The sequence below is a fragment of the Spea bombifrons genome, chromosome 5 (genome assembly GCF_027358695.1).
Source record: "Spea bombifrons isolate aSpeBom1 chromosome 5, aSpeBom1.2.pri, whole genome shotgun sequence".
Classification (NCBI taxonomy): domain Eukaryota; kingdom Metazoa; phylum Chordata; class Amphibia; order Anura; family Pelobatidae; genus Spea; species Spea bombifrons.
Genome location: NC_071091.1, coordinates 80330110 through 80352804, shown reverse-complemented (window position 1 = coordinate 80352804; position 22695 = coordinate 80330110). Strand labels below are relative to the sequence as shown.

Genomic DNA, 22695 nt, shown 5'->3' with positions numbered 1-22695 from the left:
ACCTGTCTGGTTCTTATATATGTGGAAAAAAAGACCTTTATAACATATCATAAAAGACAAGAGTAGAAAGTGGGATAGATTCCAACAAATGATCAGCTTGACCGATTTCATGAGCATACTCTGTCCTAAGATACTTGATTTCTTTAGAATATGCTGCAAACAATAGACCATAAAATCTTTATCCGAAGGGATTCAAGTTACATTACTTCATCCCAAATGTATGTTACGATGGGAATTCTGAGCTCTAAAGTATTAAGGATTGAAACAAATTAACCACTTGTGCAAACAAGCAGCAAGTCTGTTTCATATATTGTATGTTCAAAGAGAGTTATGTAGTGTTTTTGGAAGCCAGTTTCAAAAGTTATTATTTCTTGTGGCTTTAGAGAAACTGGGTATCCAGCTGTATTTAATGTATTTGCAATGACTTTTTCCATCTCTGAAGCTACAGTACTCGGGGACTAGAATAAATGGTATATAATTTCATATTGACTTTGCCAGTCAAGCTATAAGTAGCTTTTTCAGTTTCTATGGCAACAGCCTATCAGTGCCTGCTTTTGTATCACATGAAAAGCATTCCCGACAATAATTATGAACAAGGCAAAATTTTACATAAGAAAATAATTATTTCTGGAAAGGTTTTGGGAATTGGAGAATTTAGGAGTTGTGTAACTAAATGCAGCATTAGAAAACATAAGTTTTAAATCAGAGTAAACAGAATAGCACATTTAATAGGAAAGCAAAACATTTGTGAAATGTAGTCCTTTTGTATTAAATACTTTAACTATTTGAGCGCATGTCCAAATATTTAAAATAAAACAATAATAAATTAAAAGACACCTTTCTTACCTTACAAAAATGTGTGAAACATCTCTGTAACTGGGTGATGTAGAATATAAACTTGTGGCATACAAAAAATGCACAGTTTTTGTTGTTTGCCAGATACCTTCAAATATTGGTGAGCAAACGGCCACAAATTGTAGACTGACCTTTTGAAATAACCTAAGTTGACCGCTTTTTAGAAATATGTACAGGCAGCCGTCTGATGATGTAAGTGCGGCCGACGGCTTGATATGTGCAGCCATACGTTTTTAAGCTTACGTGGCGCACATCTGGGCATAACCGGCCGCACACTGCAGCACCCGATCTGGCGCCGCTGCAGCAGCAGATTGGGTCTAAGTATGTGGTGCTGTCAGCCAGCAGTTCGCTGGGCGTTTGCCCTGTGTGCCTTTGAGGGACACTTTTGGACTGTGTTCACCAGAAAGAAAAATTAAGCCACAATGTATATTGATTTTTTTTCTTCATTAGTTCTTTACCTATTAGAAATTGCACATATGTGGCCTCCTCCCCAAACATTTTTAACCATTCTTTTTCTTATATATATTGTTTGTTTCTTCTTCTCACTATCGTATAGCGTATGCATGTGTGTAGATATCTTTTATATCTATGTGTATATATCATATATTACTCAGCTTGGTTGTTGAGTTGCTGAATGTTGTTGAGTGCTTTAGCCAGTCATTGTAAAAGATGAGGAAAAAGGTATATCAGGATAGGAGGCTGGATTAGGCTATGCTAACTCTGCCACAGGCTGCCACCTGTCATTTTCCATGAGGTCAACTTTTACGCTAAATGCTTCCAAAACAAAAAGCACAAGCTGTCGATAGTTCCAGTCAATTAATTTACTTATACTAAAAGATGTGGTAATCTTCCCATTTAAGGCCCATTTAGGGCTTTTGTTAAGGATTTGCAACCATATTTTAGGTAAGAATGCTAAATTTGCAATTTGTAGATAAAAAAGAGCCAATTTTGAAGGAAGTAGACAATTCTAGTTTTGTAGATATTACTGTGTTCCTTCTTGCCTTTCTTTAATAGAAAGCATTGTCACTTTGCAATAGGTATGAGCGGAAAAGGTACTGAATTCTTGAGCTGGGTACAGGTACTTCATTCCCCGCACAAATTAAAAAAACAAGGGTTCCTGCTCGCCCTTATTTATTGCTTTCAGATGCAGCAGTAATCTAGAATGTAGTAGTAGTATTAATAGCCTAGGTTGACTTATGCCTATCTTGGCTATTTAGAGGGCCGCTTTAGCTTATCTGCCTAAACAAAATAAATGTTGGCCTAAGGTGCTCTTTTAATGTATGTATTAATATTTTATACAAGCATTGATAAGTGACCACTTGTTAAATATATCCCAGCTGACACAAGGGTTTTGCGAGCACTGGTTCAATGGACTTTCCTACAGTCTTGTATTAATCAGTGAGACTTTAATTCACGTTGTATAATTTAGTTTGTGATTTTACATTTATTGTTTTTTCTCTTTTTTTTAATGCAAGATTACATATTTCCAGTAGTTCTACAGTGTGGAAGAGCCAAACTATGTTGGCTACATAAATTGAGTTTATGGTGAAGACTGTCTCCACCTAGGCATAGTGCCTCTGAGGAGTACTGATTATGTACGTGGATTGGGATGATCAGCATTGCTTTGTCTCATAGATGTTTACCAAAATATGACCAGCAAAAGTGATTTTCAGCAGGGTTATACTAGGTTGACATCCTGTTTCCTTTTACCGGCAATCTGCTAAAGGCTACAGAAACCTATATTTTGAGGGCAGATAAGAAGCCTTCAGGCCATTTCATTTGCTGTGAAACCAGGAAACATATTTTTCCTCTGCAGTCCATCTATAGATTGATATGTACTCACCAGCAAGTCTTAGACTAATTATATTTGTGAATTAGACCTATGCGGTGTTCTGTATCATTACATCCAAATCCTAATTTTGTTTTATCTACTTATGAAATATTTTCTTTATTATACCTGTACACCAAAAGTGGTTGGGACAAAAGGAAATGGTGTAAATTATAAATATTTGTGCAGCCCTGCAGAAAATAATGGGGCAATCTAAAACAATAAAGAATAATATTTGCATGTATTAACATTTAGACGGTTAAAAGGAAAATGTAATTTGTCTTACAGAAGAAAACCTACCAATGCATCAAGTGTCAGATGGTCTTCTACAATGAATGGGATATCCAGGTCCATGTGGCAAATCACATGATTGGTGAGTAGACTTTTTGTTGGCCAGAATTAAACTAATCAGAAGATAACGTCATGTGCAGATAGTTATTTTATACAGGGCATCTGGGTTATCTGCCCACTCTATAAACCTTACAAAAGTAGGAAAATGTTTGATCTTATACATAATACAGTTTGGGGGACTGTCCAGGGTACCTGCACCATAGTCTCACTTTTTTTGGAAACTGGGGATCATGGGCTGGTTGGTGAGGGAGCTATAAAATCAATGAAGGTTTGTACTGTTGCAGCATATATGCAGCTCCCATGTGGCCACTTTTTGATGCTCTGAAACAGAGTTGAGAGCTAGCTCACCCTGTATGTCCACAACCTCACACAGTTCTGATGCAGACCCCCCCACACACACACACATTTTTGTCAACCAAGAAAAAAATAATAATCCTACGTAACCCACATTTATTAACCCAAAACCCTTTAAGCCAGAAGTATTAAAATACTAGCCTATACATAAGACCCTCTAGAACATTAATATATATATTAATATATGTGTGTGTATGTGGGATGTCTGTATTCAGAAAATGTCATCAGTGGTACCTACTGTGTACAAGAAATTCTATGCAAAATTGCAAAAAAAATAAAATTGAAGGGGTTAATCTAGTATTTTCAAAATATAGAGTTTACTATTGTGTTTAGAATTTAAAAAAACTTTCTGACAGTCAGCACTCCTAATGCATCCTATTGTGCTTTCATTTTAGAGTTTTTTTTTCTCCCTATTTAGCATGCTTGGGAACTCTCCAGTTTTTTGCCTGGAGACTTCGGGTGAAGGGTAGCTTCTCCGGGTCAGGGTGCTAAATCTCTGACACTGGAGCTGCTTTAAGATGTTTGAAGCTAGGTCACAGCCCTAAGCCCCCCCCCCCAAGAGGGAGAGCCTGAAAGTTTCCATGTATGCTAGTTAGACTGTAAGCTCTACAGACATACCTATTGTATTCATACCTATTGTACCAGAATAAAAATGTCTTTGGAGCTCTATTATTAAATGACTGCATTTTTTATACCTCCCTTTTAACATACTGTAAAGTGCTAAGTGCACCTGTTAGCTTAAAAGAAGTATTCATTCGCACATACATTCATTCATTCATACATACATACATACATACATATATATACAGTGTCAATTCCACCTTTGTTCTTTCAAATGCACCTCATTGTATAGTCCAAGGATTTTCCATTTATAGTCTACAGTCCTGGTACATCTCATTAATAGTCTCTCTGCTCATGCATTCTAATGTGCTTAGCTTATCTGCAGAATAATTGGGCCATTATGAATGAATTATTAAAAAATAATTGTAATACACTTATCAGGGAATAAGGAAAAGGAAGTGTGTCACTGTTATAACAATAAAGACGTCACATTGCACAGCAATAGCACGCAGATCTAAGATCAAATTAAACAGATTGATAGGATTGGATTTTAAAGAAAAAAGAAGGAACCAAATGTACAAGTTAATACTTAATGTAGGAAAAAATTACTTTTAGGCATATAAATTTATTTTAAAGCACACGGATTTCAATTTTGTTTGTGTAAAATAAATTATTTGTTTTCTGGATATTTTGCTCAAGAGGTTTCCGTGTGACACTCCTAAAGTGTATTTTAAATTCTATTAAAAAAAAAAAAAATCAACAGTCTCGCTACTAAAATGGTAAAGTGTTGAGCAGCACAGCTTTGTATACACTGAAGGCCTTTGAAGGTACCGTTCTAATTGGAATATACCAAAATTGCACATAGTAATAGCTGCCTTTTTATTCTTTCCTTTATAGGTTCAATTACATAAAAACAGCACAGAAATGTATCTTTCAGTTTCTATGGCAACAACCTACGAGTGCCTGCCTTTGTGTCACATGGTAATTAAGCTCTACCAGTGAAGAAAGTATTAAGGCAAAATTTCTAATATTTTTTTTTTAAAAAAATTCTGCGAAGGGTTCGGGTGTTCAACAGTGCTAGCCATGTTGTATCTAATTCTGCATCTAGTTGTAAAAGATAAATTCAGCAGAGTGGGTAGAACTGCACCATTAAATAACTTTTTGTTTTATTGGAATGCATAATAATGTAACAGAAGAGATTATGATGCCACAAGGAAAATTATGAGCAAATGAAATACATCCTTAAGTATCTTTAAAACAAACTACTATTACACTTATCTTGGTCCTAATTGTACGATTGTACAACCCTTGTAAATCTCACAATATTGGTTTTAAATGCAGGGGAACTTGGTATTTTATTGGTTAACCTATTTATTTTCTCCCAATAGGTAAAATTTGGGGATAATTTCTGAAGTGTCTCTTTTAGTAAACTAAAGAACCTCAAAAAATAAAAGCATGAAACATTAAATATAATGTCTGCCTCTATGCATAAATAAAGTCTGATGGGTAACAGTATGTAAATCATAACTCCCATGATGCTCAGGGAGTCATACATGGATTACCATATGCTTGGATTGTTATACTAATTTCTAACTATGTTTCATGTTCATGTCATGAATAGCTATATAGGAAATATTTTAACCTCCCAAAACCATGACAAGGTAGCAGTCCAAAATTTTAAGTACTAAGTGGTTGACTGCATGTTGTGAGAGTAGCAGTCCTCGGTAACTGGTTCTCATGAGTAAGGCTTCTGCTCTCAAAAGAAAATGAAATGTTTTAATTATATTTTGTATTTTTTTTTTCTTCTGTAGAAAAAAAAAAGTTGACTAAATGTGTTCTAATGCTGAAACTTTAAAATATTACAAGTACTTCTTTTATCTCTTTGCACCTGTCCCTGTAGGCAACTTAAAGGAGATGAGCTGTCATCTCCCATATGATATTCAGTGGTGACATTTAGAAAAGTCATATCGCCAAAGAGTAATTTGAACATTTGGCCATTGAAGCCAGATTTATGAAGTGAAATTAATTTACTACTTGTATTGGGCAAAACATACTTGTATTGAAGATTAGAGAACACATACTAATCTACCATCCTTTAATAGTTCCACATGAAGATTATACATAAACCTGCTTTCTTAGCACGGCCGGAGTGCTTTACTGTTCAGGTGAATAATGGACGGAGATTGTATCATGGTTTATGTATCGTTTTATTTCCCTTATGCTGCCGTTGAAATCAAACGTATGAAATGATTGTAATTCAGTCATTAACTTATACAGAAGTAACATGCTGGAATGCATAATTAGGTATTTCTATACCTGATGACATCTGATGAAGGGGCTATGATCACACTCCTGACGTGCAGAAAGGCAATAGGCGCTGGGATATGTGGGAGACATCGATGGTAACTTCTGACACAGCGTGAGCGACATTTGGATAGGTTTGGTCCAAACAGATGGCATTTTAATGTAGAAGTACTCGTGTCTATCAGTGAGGACTCATTGAAGTTAACGGCTCCGCTGATTAAACAAGACTGACTCAAGATATGTGTGATTTACTAGAAACCACGCGGAGTTGGGAAAGAGGAAAAACCTGATTTATATTGTTTTGGTATCAGATCTTACAAACACCCAATGAATGCCTGAAATAAAAACAATATCACACTTATTGCCTGCCTAGGGGTAGCTGCTACTTTAAGACCTTTTTATTATAGTTGCGAGTATGTTTATTATTAACTCTTTGGATACAAGGTGGCATACAATGTGTGTGTAATATATAAATATATATATATATATATATATATATATATATATATATATATATATTTACGCATTTTTTTTGTACCTACTTTTCTGTTTAGCATTGCAGTTCATACATAATATAAAATCTTGAAGAGCTTAGACGAGGAACTGTCCATGACAATGTGAAGCAATATTTGTTTTCAGTCGGATAACTTTTGACCAATAATTGCCATCATCTAATTATCTATTTTAGTCATGAAGGAATCTTTCTCTGTAGAGGCTGCCATTCCGATTAAAGCATAAATCCCACAAGATACATGTGTGTTCCAGGCGGCTACAAACAACTGTCTCATGAAACATAAGCAGGCACATTGCGAACCACTCACTGTGCACAACACAGGGACACATTTGCTATTGTGGGCTCATCTGCCTGACAAATAAAATGATAAAAAGCCAAATTGTTAAACTGTTGACTGTTCACTGCTGCAAGCAGGCAATTAAATTCATGTCTGTTACAGTAATCGTGTCCTTCTGTTTGTGTGTCTTTATACAGAATAGTAGGAATATCTTATTTCTCTTATATTTTAATATCCTAATATCTTAATTGTTAAATGAATGTGGGCCATTTTTAGGCTAAATAAATAATAAAAAATGGTAATGTTTTTTTAAATGTCTGTGAAAGACATTAAGTGACTTAATATATAAATAGATATTATTAATGTTCACAAATTTGTCTGTGATATATTCTGATAACCCCCTAGACCTTTTATATAACTGTTTTCTACAAAGCAGCCATATTTTGAAAATTTGAGTTCATGTTTTTATATATATATATAAAGGCAGCCCTCCCCACTAAATAAAATGCTTTAAAGGACTCCTATTGATATTGCAGTTCGAGGAGACTAATTTCCGGGTTGTAAATGTCAGACGCAAGCGTGGGTGTTTGATATGTCATTTTGTTAATTAAGGTTGAACCATATCTTAAAAAAAAAAAAAAAATAATAAAAATGTTCCCATAATTATGCATTAAATGCATGGAGGGGCACAAACTTAAAGGTCTGTTAAAAAAAATTACATAGCAGAAAGAGCATTAAATAGAAACATGCATGGGATAGACAAATGGCTGAATATAAGACAATACCAAGAGCTGATTAAGGTTTCAGGTTTTGGAGGGCAGGCTTGGTGGGCTGTACAGTCCTGTCGTCAAATTCTGTGTTGCTGTGTTTGAGTATATTTACCTTCAACAGAATTTGAAGATTGCTTTCAGACTATTGATTGCGAGGGAGAGAAATGAAATGGACAGACTGTTACACTCAATGGATGTTTTAAAAGATTGCAAGCTCTGTTGCATCAGCGTTACCATCAATATTAATTTAGATCACATCAAGTGAGCACTTCACAGGCTTGCTTGCTACTGAAATATGAAAAGCGGTTAAATAACCCAGTGTGCTCCCCTCAGCCTTTCACTGTTTACATTGCTAATGTTTGCTACATTAACAATGCCATTTCAAGTGCCAATAATATTTATGCGAATATTTATAATTATATGCATCTGTGGAGCATATCTAATTTTATGTAATTAAAGCTAGGATGTAATATGAAGGTGTCTGTTTGCATTCGAGATGAGCTGTTGGTTTATCTTCAATTTGAGTCTCAATTCACATGCTGGAATAACAGAAATGTGTCTTTTTATATATTTTACATTTATTTATTATGTTATATTGTATTTGTAGAGCACCAGCAGATTGTGTGGTGCTATGAGTAATATGGTGGATGGGTGTAGTGTTGGACAGATTGAAGAATATATATGATGCACAGGCTTGGATGGGCCATTGGTAAAACCGGTGCCCGATGGAGCCTTCCACGAACCATTATTACAGCTGATTTGGCTGATCCTGTCCTTCAGTGTGTGGCAGCCTGCTGAATACACGCAACTAGATGATGTACAAGTACAAAATACTCCGGTCAAGTCTCATTTTTGGATAGACCACTCTGACATCAGGGACTTGGAAGAAAATAATAAAAAAAATTAAATAAACATTTTTAAAAGTCCAGTAAACTTAACTATTGATTGGTTTAAGGTCATGTTTAAGTAGGGTAATGGTAATATTTTATCTCAACCCATGAAAGCTAAGTTTATGTTGAATACCGCTCATTTCAGCAAGGGTATAAGTCTTTTTTGGCATTTTGCAGATGGTTCATTTAAGTATTTAGAGGCTACCTACAGAATGCAACTGAAATACGGTATGTTAAAGTATATAATATAAGTAAGTGCACTTTCTTTTTAAACACATTTTTTGGAGAAAACCAGAAACGGTAATTTGGCTTCCCCTCTCATCTACAGCAGAACTCAGATTTTTATATCACGAGCTGGATCACAGAATGAGCGAAATCTGTGCTGTTCAGTAATATCAGAAAGCCAGCCCCCATGTGAGCAATATTGGCTTGTTCTGAAAAAGCCAATAAAGGGTTTCTGCATGGACCATGCGAAAGGGATACTTTCCCTTTAATAGCCATCTGTACAGGAGGGATGCAGAGTGGGCCAGGTCATCTCTTCTCAGCTGTCACGATATTAACGTAGGTAATGGAGCAAGCTCTCTTTTCTGCTGGGTGTTGTTTTTCATAGAGTTTCATCGGTTTACACAGATAATTCTATTTATATTATACAGTTGGTCCAGGCTGACTGGGCAGAATAACAAACAGCATAGTATTCTGGATCACTTTGAATAAATAAATACCGGTAATTAAATATACGGTGTATATATAATATTTTATTTTTATTTTTTTCCTTGTCATTTGTAATACAACTTATTTTTTCCTAGTACACTGTCACACCTACTGTGCAGATGGCTGCATGATTTAACGGGGCCAAAGCATTGAAAGAAATGCGTGATAGGGGAGCTCACTGAAATAAAAGATAAACTTCACATTTTTGATTTTTTACCACCATTGGAGGTGGGCAGTGCGCACATCGCAGCGCAAGTACTCTGAAGGGTTAAGCTATTGATTAAAAACATATCAACCATACAACATAATTTTACACCTGATATATTTTGCTATATCTGTCTATTCTGCCAAGCGAAAACGCATCGAGGTACGTACATAGAACTGCGCTATTTTGCATTGTATTATGGAATGAGAAATGCATAGAGGAATTGATGCATACCACTTCAAAGTTAACTAATGTCAAGTAGATTTAGCTAGCTAAGCATTGCTTAATTTAGGGGCACAGTTGATATTATTTGCCTTCTGTAACTACATGTTTTTTTTGGTTTATTCTGGGTTTTTTTTTATATATCTGCGGAATAATCAGAGTCTAAGTCAATATGGACAGTGGGTGTCGAGCTTCAGCTGTTCATATTGTTGCATTTGGTGCGCTGATGGGGTTTCTTAGGTCACCTTTAGAATTATGCCTATGACAGCAGTAGACACCTGCCAAGATTGCAAGGTATCTCACAGCTCTCAGGATGAAGCCTATGGCTTGCTAGGCCTCAGTTGGGGAGGCACACATTTGCCGTACAGCTGGCATCACTGTATGGGGCAGCCGTGTGGGCTTGGAAGGGAGACAAGCATGAAATTTTGTCTAACCCGTACTGATTTTTTTTCCTCTCTTTTTTTCAGCTCTGTTGGCTGCTTTTCAGATCCTTGTTATAAAAAAAAAAATAGACAATCAAGCACCCTTTAATCTGTCTGCGATTACCAGTAGTATGAAAAGAAAAAGCATAATGAGGAAAAATGCCTCGTTTTGTTGCTTTCAAAAGCCAACAAATTGGAGTTAACTTGACAGGAAGTAGCTTAATAATTAGATTATTTATTTATTCCTGACACATCCCCCTGTTACTAATCTCCAGAGACCCTGTAGATGGTACGATTTTCAAGCTGCCATTACTCCGCTGTCTTGTGCGAACAAAGAGTGTGCTGTCTATCAGTCAATTAAATGCACTCTTTAAGCAGAGGCAGCGTAGAACTCAATGGATAGAGCCTTGGGACACTGCGGCTGATGATGCCTTTCTCAGTACTGTACATCACACTGAACTACGGTCCCCGCAGACGCCGAATAAAGTCATGCATTAAAATATCACTTGTAGATTTGTTTGCTAATGAAGAGCCATTGAAATGTTTGTCTGTTTCTGTGGCAAAATTATTTATAAAAGGACTACTTGTTTGCATATATTAGTTCATTAGCTCGGAGTGCCTTTTAGCATTGGCAGAAATGAAAGTCAACAAATTAAAGCAAAAAAACAAGTGCATGATCGTCTGCGTTTTCTTTCAAATGGCATCAAAGTCTAGATTTTTACAAAAGAAGGTCTGAAATATGTGTAGAGACACAGACAATATAAAGAAGTATTTAAAAAAAAAAATTAAAAAATGCCCTGACATCTGATGGTAACCGCTTTCACTTGTACTCTCTTTTAACCTTTTGTTTTCATGTAGGTATTTTGTTGAGTGTGCCTTCTGGTGCATAAAAGGTTAATTCTCTATCCAGTGCCACTACATGTGTGACCATGCCTCTTATATTTAATTTATGGACGATGTATATTATTGAGCCTGTTTTTGTCCTTCTTTGGTTCATACTACAGTGTTATTAAAGCTGCTGCTCTAGGTGTGCAATTAGCTCGGATTTAGAGGCGCGCTATTTTTAAGTTATATACTTAATCATATCCACCATATCTTACATTACCACTTACTAACCGGTTTCGGGGGATAAACTGCTTGCTTTTAATCTGTAAAAGCTATAGGAGGTATGTAATTCCATGGCATGGCGTGTGACCAGCAGCTGGCTTGGTTTGTTTTTCAGTTGGGGACTTCACTTTGTCATAGTGACTGGCTGTGCAGCATTAGGCGAAGGGGGGGGATACATTTAAAACTGGTGGGTTTTAGCCAAAGTCAAGGCTTCCCAAGGTTGTGCAGAGGGTTAGTTAAGTAGCCTTTCAGAGCGCCTGCTCATCTGGCAAGCTTAAGGCATCCAGATGGGTCATGATGAGTTGACAAATGCCCTGTATTGTTATAATCAAGTTAGGCTAGCGCCAAGTACTTACGTTTTATAACTGTAGATGTGTTAAATCCGCAAATGTATAGTTTGCATACCGATATATATGTATTTTCATTGCTCAAATAGCGTTCAGACTATTTTAATGTTAACACTTTCATCAACGCATATTCTGAATATTAATCACACAGCTTTTGTTTGAGATTGCCTTCGCTGGGCAGAAGTATGGGATCATGGAATTGTGCATGAATATGTTCATATATAGACCAATACTTGTGCCTCAAGTATTCAGTGGAAATGGAAATGGCTGAACGCTATTGGAGGTCAGGCTTGAAGCTGCCCAAAGGGTTGTGCACTTGATTACACAGGCTGACCGCGAATGTAGCCTCGTGTATACCTTAACTTCTTGGAATAAATAGATAATTTGTATTTTGCTTTTTCATCTCTTTTTATTCACACGCCCATCATATTAAGCCAGAATATAAATTCAGTGATGTCTAGCAAGGTATGTTTTGGCTGGTCTTGCTGTAGAGCAGTTATCCCATCCACCGACATACCTGTATAGTTTCTGTGGGCAGAGGAGGAGCATTTGGCCGTACCCCCCATTCCCCTGCTGTCCACCCAGTGGCCTCCCCATTAAGGGCTATCTTTACCTTGACCCACACCCCTAGAAGCTCTGATTAACCTATCCCAAAAGGATATTGGGATGGGTTACTTTATTTATAGCAATATGAGAATGTGTTGAAATATCTTTTTTTAATTTTAAGGAAAAGAGAAGTTATTAGTATGCAGAATGTTGTCCATGCCTCTCACTAACCCCTGCATCACCCTGATGTGGCACAACAAAACTTTTGAGGTTATAAACTTTCCTTTATAGTCAGGATAATGGCTACTACAATAACCCCATCCTAAAGTCTAGAATGCCTCAAACAATGCCTATAAAAATTTACCAAGTTTACAAAAAAAAAACCTTGTGCTCTTAAATCAGATAATTGACTTTCATGGCACATGCTTATTCAAGTCAAGAGTCAAGTCCTTCATCAGAGCAGCTAAATTAAAAATCCCCAAAAGGTTTTATATCCAAGCATTGGATATTGAAAATATTCTAGATGTCGGTTAACATTAACGTGACATTAACGGATGGGGCTCCAATGTAGTTTTCTGTAATAGTGCTTAAACGTCTTAGATGGGTTTACTATTAAACCGTTTCATCAGCAAACGTTATTACAGATTCCTGGTAACAATATAATTTCTGTAGGGACCAACATCTGGGGTATTTTCAGTATTTTGGAATTACTTACACCTTTGTACAAGTACCCTGATTTAATGTAATTGGATTTCTCTTGGAGTCTGTATGGAGTCATACAGTATAACTACAACTTTGCTTTTATTAATTTGCTCGCTGTCCACGTAAGGTTTTACATAAGAGTCAAACCACCCTCACTATTTCTAAGTGAATAGACTGGCTAAGAGTAACAACAAATTAAAAAAAAAACAACAAAACCTAGTGTTAATTTTAGTAAAATTAAAAACCACAGTTCTCATTAACGGTATTAAACTATGCAAACCGTTTTGTATTGCTAATGTTTTCACTTCATTCATATGAAATCATGGATAATTATAGTTTGTTTTTAAGTAAATACATATAAATCATTAGTGGGGAGTACATGAGCCAAGATCTGCTGCTTAGTAATCCCACGTGAATAAACAGAAGATAATCAGACTCCAGAATTCTTACAGAAGGTTAAGGCTTCTTCTTGTTAAACAGCTCTAGCCATGCAATTTATCTAATGTTTATTTCTTTGAAATGTGTTAGTAGTAGGGAGTCTTGTAATTTTAAACATGTTTGTGAATTTCTACATCCACATCACAAAACAAGTACAACAAAGTTATTATTTTGTTATTATTTTGACATCACTCATTAGTATTTCAAACAAACAATATTGTTGTTAAACGTTTGCCTACAATAACCATTAGTGGAGTCTGGATAGTATTAAAAGGGTGAGTGAATCGCTGCCAAACTCACTATTGGGCAGATAACCTGCGTACTTTTCAGTCTTCATCACTAGGTTTTAATTCAAGGCCATAATTGTTTATACCTGTCAAGGGATAGACAAAATGTCTGTGATGAGCATACCTGGGCACTGGGTAAGCCATCCAATTGATTTTGGGGAAGTGGCTTCATGAGACATGGCAAGCTGCATGTGGAGGTAGGGCTAGAGAGCCTTTCAATGATCTAGCAGTAGAAGGTGGATTTCCATGGAAAGGGAATGGCCAAACGTTGCTGCCCTGCCTGGAGAAAGAAGAAAGTGACCCAAACACTCAGAAAAGCAGTGCTTCTTGTATAGACTCCTGGCCAGACCTGGAAAGTTCCCAGGTATAATGATGAAGCTTGCAGAAAATCACTGGTACCAATGGCTCACTTATTAAAATGCCACAAAGCCTATAGCTGCATACCCTTAGTTAAAAAGAGCACTATAGTTGCTAATTAACTCACTACTTATGCCTATGAATGTCATTCATTTCCTTAGAATGACATGACTGAGAGTTTATAGAGTTTGTATGACGTAAATAATTTGAAATACATTAGTTTGTATAATATTACTGATCTACAGTATATGTTGAGCTCTATTTTTAATGAGTTTTTCCCATATTGGCCAGTCCTAACTGCTATAACTCAATGTTATTTATTGCTTCTCCCAGCCACCCAGACCCTAGTTTCTCCGTTACCGCTAGTTTCTCCGTTACCCCAGCCCCTTTGGTGGTGATTGGTCCTTGTTTTAGTGACCTAGTGTTCCCCAATAACATTAAAAATTTGAATAACATTCGTTTCATTACAGAATTGTTGGTTTTGCGTGAATTAATCCTAACCCTTCATACTTGCATGTACCATCTTTGGATTTGCGTTGTGATAATCACTTGACTGTTTCAAATCTAAGATTCGCTTTTGAGGTTCAGAAAGTGTTAACTAGTCTGCCAGATCATGCAGTGATCATTTCTAAGCAAGCAAGTCTAGAAATATTGTAAAGAATGTTTAATATGCAAGACATAATGTATATTGATCTTCATTTGGGGGGTGCTGGGGATATGGTTTAGGGACTTTGAAGAAAATCCCATTTTCCAGCTTGTTTCAGCTGTAGTAAAAATGCTGCTTCAGTTGCTTTATGCTACTCACATTGGGAAAGGTGCTTATACTGTGATAATTATCATCAAGGAATATTAATGCGTTCAACATTTGTAACTCAAAAACTCATTATAGCTTAAGCTGTGCATCATCTGTGAGAAAAGAACTTTGCCAGAATCTGGTAGTCACGGGGTTGCCTACCACTTGCGGTGTACAGTGGGGGTCAGAGAACTGAAAGGGGCCATTTAGACAATATCTGAAAGCCTAAGATTCCCCTATTGTGTAGCATTCTTGTCATTTGTATAACCTTTTGTGTGCTGAAACAGTGAGAAACAGAACGTTGCTCATCCTACCGGCTCTTAAAAATTCAAAATATGCCACTTTTATGTTAAGAATTAGTGCTACATATTGACATTTGAATGTTCTATCCTGTATTTTCTTTAATACTGTGTAAAAATACATGAGTACAGGTAATTGTCTCAGATTTCAGCTCAGTTCTATAATATTTTGCTGCCTTCTGGCAGTAAAACTTATAAAACTCTTTTGGCTTTTTATTTTTTGGGGGAAAGCAGGTGGTTTTGTAAAACTACTGTTTTGACTTAAACATGTACATACATTTTAAATGTTTTCTGTGTTATGTATTCCATCGGTATAGTGAGTGGAAGTGTTTTGCGTTTGGGGGGGTAGTTTAGTTAAACCAACTTTATCTACCCTATATGTGGCTAGACCTGCCCCTGCATGAACCTGCTCCTTGTGGGACAGTACATTTTAAGGATCATCTGTCAATGCTGATAGTACTTTTTGGTTTCCCTGTATGCGATATGCCAACATAATGTTTTGTGATGTATATTAGTTAAAAAAAAGCAGGTTTAGCCTATTAAAGATGAACCTTTTGATGCAGAAGATGTAAGAAAACGTGACCATTTATGTCTCTGGTATATATGAGGTTGCTTTGTGAGGTCTGACACGTGTACACACTGAACATTTGTTCCACTCTCGTTCATACTCTATTTCGCCCTTTGTCGTTTGTTACTGGGAGAGGAACAGTGTTTAGCGGTGCCCACTTCTTCCCAGTAAAGAATGTATGGGGCTAGCTCTGCCCCATGTGCAGATGCCCCCACTTCTTCCTTAACCCACTACCCCAGAGGAGGGAGAACTTTGATTAGATTACCTTTGGACATTCTCAGGTATGCCAGTGGCTTATAAGCATGGTCTGTGTTACTATGAAGCTTGTTTCAAATATATAGTATAAATGTATAACTTGGTATGGCTTAGGCTTTGTATGGTTTTGTATTATAACATATTATGGATAATATGGAGATTTTGTTTTGTGTGTTGGGTAGTTTTTCATTCTTCTCTTATTTACACTGGTCAGCTAAATACAACTCAGATTTGATTCGGTGGGCTTTGGAAGAGGGCATAAGAGTTTTGAGTCGTGTCCCAGTGAAAGCAATTAACTAATCTCTCTTGTGAAGATGAATATTTTTGTGTGGTAGAACATTAATGAAGCTTAATAGAGAAATATTTATAGCAAATAATAAAGACGTTGTTTCATTAGTTACATCTAAATGCTGTCACAGACTACAGCGTTCTTGCTTCTTTATTATTTTTGGTTTTGAATTTAAAATTTTCCAGTCTGAAAATATTTCACACCCTACATATCCTATTCTTTTGAAGACCATCATCAGAAATGAAGGCATTGAGTGAATTATGGAAATCTTTATAATAAGAAGTTGGGTTTTGAAGCTAACTTTGGAAAGACCACTGTCCACATATGAGGGCATATTAATTGTGCAGGCAAATATGTGGCCAAGTAAAAATGTAAATTTATTTATGTAAAGTGTTTTTTTTTTTATATGTACTGTCACTCGTCACTCATTACTGTCTCACATATGTCTTCTTCCAAGGGCAAATGGAGGTCTTCCAGCATTCAGAGCTGATATTAATTGGCAAGTGCTGAATTCTGTTTTCAGCTTCTTACTACAATTTCATGACTGAAGAGTACACAGCAGGTCACATTACCTGGTTCAAAGAGCCTCTGAATAATTTGCAGTTTAATCAATAGAGGACTCCATGAATAGAGGACTTTCTTTTAGAAGAAAAAGTTTTTGACTTTTTGTTTGTTTTGTTTTACCCTTTTATGTTCATTTTTCATAAAAACACACTCCTATGGTTACATTGATTCAAACGGTTCAGCAAAGCAGAACACATTTCTTTCCTTTATAGTTAGTGCATGGCTGTGACAATATGCCTCACTCTGACCCTACTGTACCCCATATAGGATATCTATACTCCGGTGTTAATCATGTGGTTGTCTTCAGCTTTGATTAAAAATCTTATTTTCTACCCTTTGGTTTTGTAATCCATCATGTTTTTCATTAGTTTATAAAATGAAAACACTTCCGTTTCTGCTGACCGCTTCCACATCTTCTTCATCTTCTATCGTCTCTATTCTATCTTCAGTGTGCTATCATTTTTCTTCGGCCGCATCTCTGCAGACATAACCCAGTGGGGACTTTTGCCAAAATTGTAGGGCTTGCAGTGACGTCCTCTCTCGACCGTCCAGTTGGGGAAGAGGATGTCACTGCAAGTACCGCCATATTGCCCTCAGTTCACATGAGGGCAAAATGACAGCGCTTGCAGTTACATCCCCTTCCCTGATTGGAGGAGTAATATTGCCATAGAATCTTCTTAATTATTGTTCTCTGTTTGGATGACCATGATCCCATACCAGATTTGGAGGTCAAGAGTCATTGTACAGTCCCCACTTTGACTGAAAAACACACAAGTATCACTAATGTTTTCTGGATACCCCTTACCAACCCCTCTTATCCTGTTCTTTGTTGTTGATGAGTTTTAATTATTATGTATGAATGCAAAAACTTTCTGTTATTTATATCACAAGTACACAAAGTATCCAAGTTTAGAACTGAAAATCTGAGTCATAACATACCAGCTGCTTACATGCTTTTTGCAAACTACTTCTGTAAACCACCTGATGTAGATGAATACAATTTTTTAAATGTATATCTTACATGATGGTAAATGGAAGTCAGCCATGCTAAATGTGCTTTGGATAACTGTTTGTCATTTGTTTTCATTGAGCTGTTTGAATGCATCATTATTTTCCATAACAGCGACATTTCAGCTTTATAACTTAATATTGCAGAAGGTCACTGTAACAAATGTGTAACAAAAAGGTCAGTTTTTGCCCTGAATTGTATATGTCTTATCCCTTGTGTATAAAAGACATATGAAGTGGATTGTAAATGATAATTGGAGTGCTGCTTGAATTTGCACCAAAAATATTTTTTATATAGCTTTAATTTTTTTTTTTTTTATTAATGTGAAAGTCATCCAGATATGAAAAAAAAATTCTGTTTGATAAAGCACACTTATGATCTGTGTTGTAGTAGAAATATTGATAGAAAATGGAAAGATCAAAACCAATGTTATGCTCAAAACACCCATAGGGGCCATCAACACAATGCAACTTGGGTTACTGCCTAGAGGCAAAGTGTGGACAAGTTATACTGTTGAGGTACGTGCCCTTGATAGGTTCGTGCATCGTTTTGAGACTGAGTGCCGGGATATAATGTAATATTCCAGAGCTCAGCAGAAAGTATAACAGCTGCACAGGTGAGCCCTCTGCCTTTGGTCAGGCATAGGGCAGGGCCCGCTTTAAATACATTGCTGGTAAAAGGTAAATATATTCACTAGTAATATATTGGATATTAGGAACACACGGTAATCCACTTACTTTTGTGGCCGACCCCGAGTTGCCTCTTCCGCCATGGTTGGCGCCCAAGATACAATAAAATGCTCTGTGGACCTTAAACAAATGGGGCGCCAGGATATGACATCATATCCTGCCACACTATGTCTTAAAGGTGCATGGTGTCTTTTAATGAAATCTAAGGAGGCTGTGCTGAGCTGGCACAGCTTACATAGTATAAATAGGCCAGTTGGGGAGATCTAAGATCTCCCCTGTAACCGGCTAATTGAGCAACAGGACACTGGGGGGGGTACTAGATTGCCCGAGATGGCGGTCTGCCCCCTGGTTTTGTACCAGTCAGCCTAGGATACGTGACCAGGGACACATGAGATTAGAGGCTCACAAGATGACATTGAACATGCAGGTTATAGTTTCAAACCCAAGAGGAATAATGCGATGAAAAAGGCAATGCACCATCTGCGTGCCCAATGTAATGTCGCTGCCAGCTTCTCCGTGTCGTTGGTGCGAAGTTTACCATTGTAACAAATGTGTTTATATTTTGTGAGTAATAATTTCACTGAAGGTCCAGAATGAGTATTTTTTTTACTTTTATTTTGTATAAGTGTCTGTTGTATATGCTTGCTTTTCCTTAATCTGTATTTTGATCTTTAGAATCATATTGATGAAATGGAAGGGATATATTGTTATCTTGGTGGTACAAAAATATTTTTGTTTTGATAGCTCTGTGTTACTTGAAAAATGCCTTTTTTTGTTCAAATTTGGAAAAATGCTAAATTTTCCATCAGTTTTTGTTCTTTTTTTTTTTCACCTCATATTGCAAAATGTGTATATTACTCTGGTATTTACTCCTGATTTTAATTCTTCTAATCTGCTGCTACAAATTAGATGTGACCTGTAATCTGCTCGGTGCAAAAAAAGCAACCACGGAAATATCTAAAACAAAGCATTGAAAAAAATAATTGAAGCTGGGGAGGTTAAAAGTGTTCATTGTGTGTAAAATTCTTCCTACGTAGTGAGGTCCTCAGATGCAGAACAGATGCAGGCAGAGTAAAAGGTGGCTGGTAATCACTCAGGTCGCATTGTGTATTGGGAGTAGAAACACCAGCTTTTCCAGCCAGCTCCAAATGTTCTAACCAGCCAGGAAATGTGTGTGTCTAGAATTTTCCACCAGCGCCGTCTTCCCTGTGTGTATGTGCGTGTGTTTTTAAACTTGGGCTGGCTGGTGTTGCTTCTCTGCTGAGCCGCCATCCCTCAGAGCCCCTGTAGGCTTTGCTGCCAGTTGTTTGCCTGTCTGTCCTCGTGGAATTCATTCAAATTAAAGTAGTGGAATGAGGCTCGGGTCCCCAAATGCTTGAGTCCCTCTCCTTCATCAGCATTCCAGCGAAGAGAGTAATTAAAGCAAAAATTAATTCTGGTGTAAGCAGAGGAGGCACAAAATAACTGATATTAGAGGCTAGATGATGAATGCCTGGCATCAAGGGAGGTCTCCTGAGAGGATAAGAGATTTCACAGAGTTTTTGCATATCACAGTTTTCTCATTATGAGACCCGATGAAGATTGCTCAGCGAGCGCACGATATGTTTAAAAGAGTAGGGTGAAAAGCAGACACTTGTTCACCAAATACATCTTAATTAGAGCGCTCTTTAACAGACAGGCTTGCAAACTCTGGTGACAAATAGACTTTCGAAGGGGAGATGTAAATTTAGAGCGTTGGGGTTCTGGGAGACTTCCTGTTGTTTGTGTTGCATTATGGGGTTTATTGTGGCTCTAATTGCTGCCAGTTTATTACAGATGACACTAGGACATTGACATAAATGGAGTCATAAAAAAGGCTCACATGGCTATTGAAAATATGCCTGTATGTAATGGAAAGCTGCATACTCATTTTGCTTCTCCTAACGGCTCCTTACAAATAAAGTCATTGCTGTACGCGGCTGTTAATCATTTTAAAACTGAACTGTGCTGTGCTTTCTAACGGAACTGCGCACAAGTCATGGGCCTCATTATTTACGGGAATGGTGTCATAAATGTGCAAGGCATCAAAGCTGAGTTATAAACAATTCATAATCTGGTGGGGGCCGGCTTTTTTTGTATAAAGTATTTGTTATACCAAAGAACACAGTCCGATGGTTCACTTCAAAGCGCAGCTGTGGCTGAAAAGGAGTGCTCCTTTATGTAGCGCTGACATTCTGCAGAACTCTAGAATGATGAGAGATGCATATTCGTGGGAGAAAGGTAAAGGGGAAGCAGGACTTCATGTGCGAAGGGTTAATTATAGTTATGGTAAACACTACCAGGATGGGAAAAAAGGAAAATACAGGGCTCATATACCATGTGTTTGCATCCCAAAATCACACAGATGTATCCTGTTTGTTTCATTTGGCCGGAGTTAGGATTTATTTAATTTTATACCACTTTCCTCTCCTTCGTGGCGTTTCTCCAAATTTGTAACCCCCTGCCTACAAATCAATGAAGGACAAGGAGTCTGTCGGGTAAAAGTAGCACACGCGTATTTAAGTTGTATCTATGCACCACGGAAACGCCAAACACCATTATGCTTACTCAGGTTGTAGGTTAGCCAAGCAGTGTCATGTAGGGTTATTTGAAATAGTTCTAAGTTATGGAATTTGCTAGCATTTCATCCCTATGTTAGGGGACGTATTTCATGTGATGTCACACGTGTGATGTCTGCTCACATCGTTCAACAGCATGATGCTATAATATGTTGTGAATTTTTAACTATTTTATTCAGTGAGACTATTGGGTTCCCCTGTGCAGTACTGCTCAATGGGCTAGTTACAAGGAGATCTCTGATCTCTCTAGCTGGCCCGTTTACACCATGAGAGGACTGTCCGTAACCAGCACCAGTCTCTGTGTGTGCAGTACCTAGAACCAACATACTTCCAGGATGTGATGGGAAATCCTGATACTCAGTAGAATGGAAAGCGACTGCAAAGGTAGGTGCTAGGGGCACTGCCTTGACATAACTACACCACTGCAGACCATAATCTCTCTAATAATATGGCTAAATTTGCTTCACTGTTCTGTGTTTTTGACATGAACGATGTCTCATTGTTCTGCTTAGTTGATTACTTGATGGCTACCTTCTGACGTTGCAAGCTACCCCTGGTTTGAGTACACTTCATTTTTATGCAGTCCGTCCTTGATTCCTACTAGCCTCATTGCAGTCATTACGTTGAGTGATGCAAGTACTATCAGTCATAGAGACGTATGAGGGTGTAATCGTAGGGTTTTACAGCATTTAAACAAGTAGAGGGGATGAAAAACAGATGTCTTCTTCCAGTTGTGTTTTCTATTTGTGCCACAACTAATTTTGAATTTAATAAGGTTTTAAAGTACAGTCTTTATAAGGACTGTATTGATGGTTTTCTTTTTCTCAGTTTCAGAGAACTGGTATCCAGCACCGAGTGGTGGTAAAAAGCAAAACCTACATGATTCTAACAGCCAATATGTTACTGTGTGATTGGCATACCTAGGAACTACCTGGAGCTTTCCCCCTTCTGGAGGAGTGGCTTTATGAAGGGGTATGACTAGCTGTGTACAGGGCCAGGGCTAGCCTTGTGCAACCTCTTTCCAGTCTGGAAAGATAAGCTAACTCAGAGACCTGGGGAAATGGATTTTCACCCGGAGTCTCCGGGTCAAACCCGGAGAGTTCTCAGGTATGGTGACTAGATGAAATCTAAAATCATCTTATATGATTTGATTAAGGGAACATTGTTTACATTTATAGCTGCTAAATTACTTATTTTTTTATTATTAAATACAATTATTTAATTATTTCATTAATTGTGACCCCAGTGATAGTGAAAGGGGGTGTACATGTACCCTAATAGATACCCTAATAGATGTTTGGCTCTGAAGAGCTAAGGTATGCTAAGGTGGGTGTTTCAGGGAATGGCACCCAAGGGCCACAGTAACAGAGACGTCCAGCATGGATAACAGAGATGCACAGAGTGTGCGAGCTGCACTGAAGATAAGGTCTCTGTGCGAGGTAAGAGGGAGGGGGAAGAAAGGATAGTGTGTGTATGTGTGGTTAGTGTGAGTGTGTTACTGTGTATGTTAATATATGATGTTAGTATGTGTGTGTGTCATGGTATAGTGTTAGCATGGCAGGTGAGCCTAGGATTACTGGCATC

The 22695-nt window shown here is 37.3% G+C and overlaps 1 protein-coding gene across 3 annotated transcripts in view; it reads left to right on the top strand.

Moving 5' to 3' along the window:
- The window catches only part of ZNF521 (zinc finger protein 521), a 144915-nt gene that overhangs the window by 63544 nt on the left and 58676 nt on the right, over positions 1-22695 (top strand). For all 3 annotated transcript variants that reach the window (XM_053468234.1, XM_053468233.1, XM_053468235.1), the window contains one exon: positions 2972-3056. In XM_053468234.1, coding sequence (XP_053324209.1) covers positions 2972-3056 — 85 coding nt within the window. The remainder of the gene's footprint in view (positions 1-2971; positions 3057-22695) is intronic.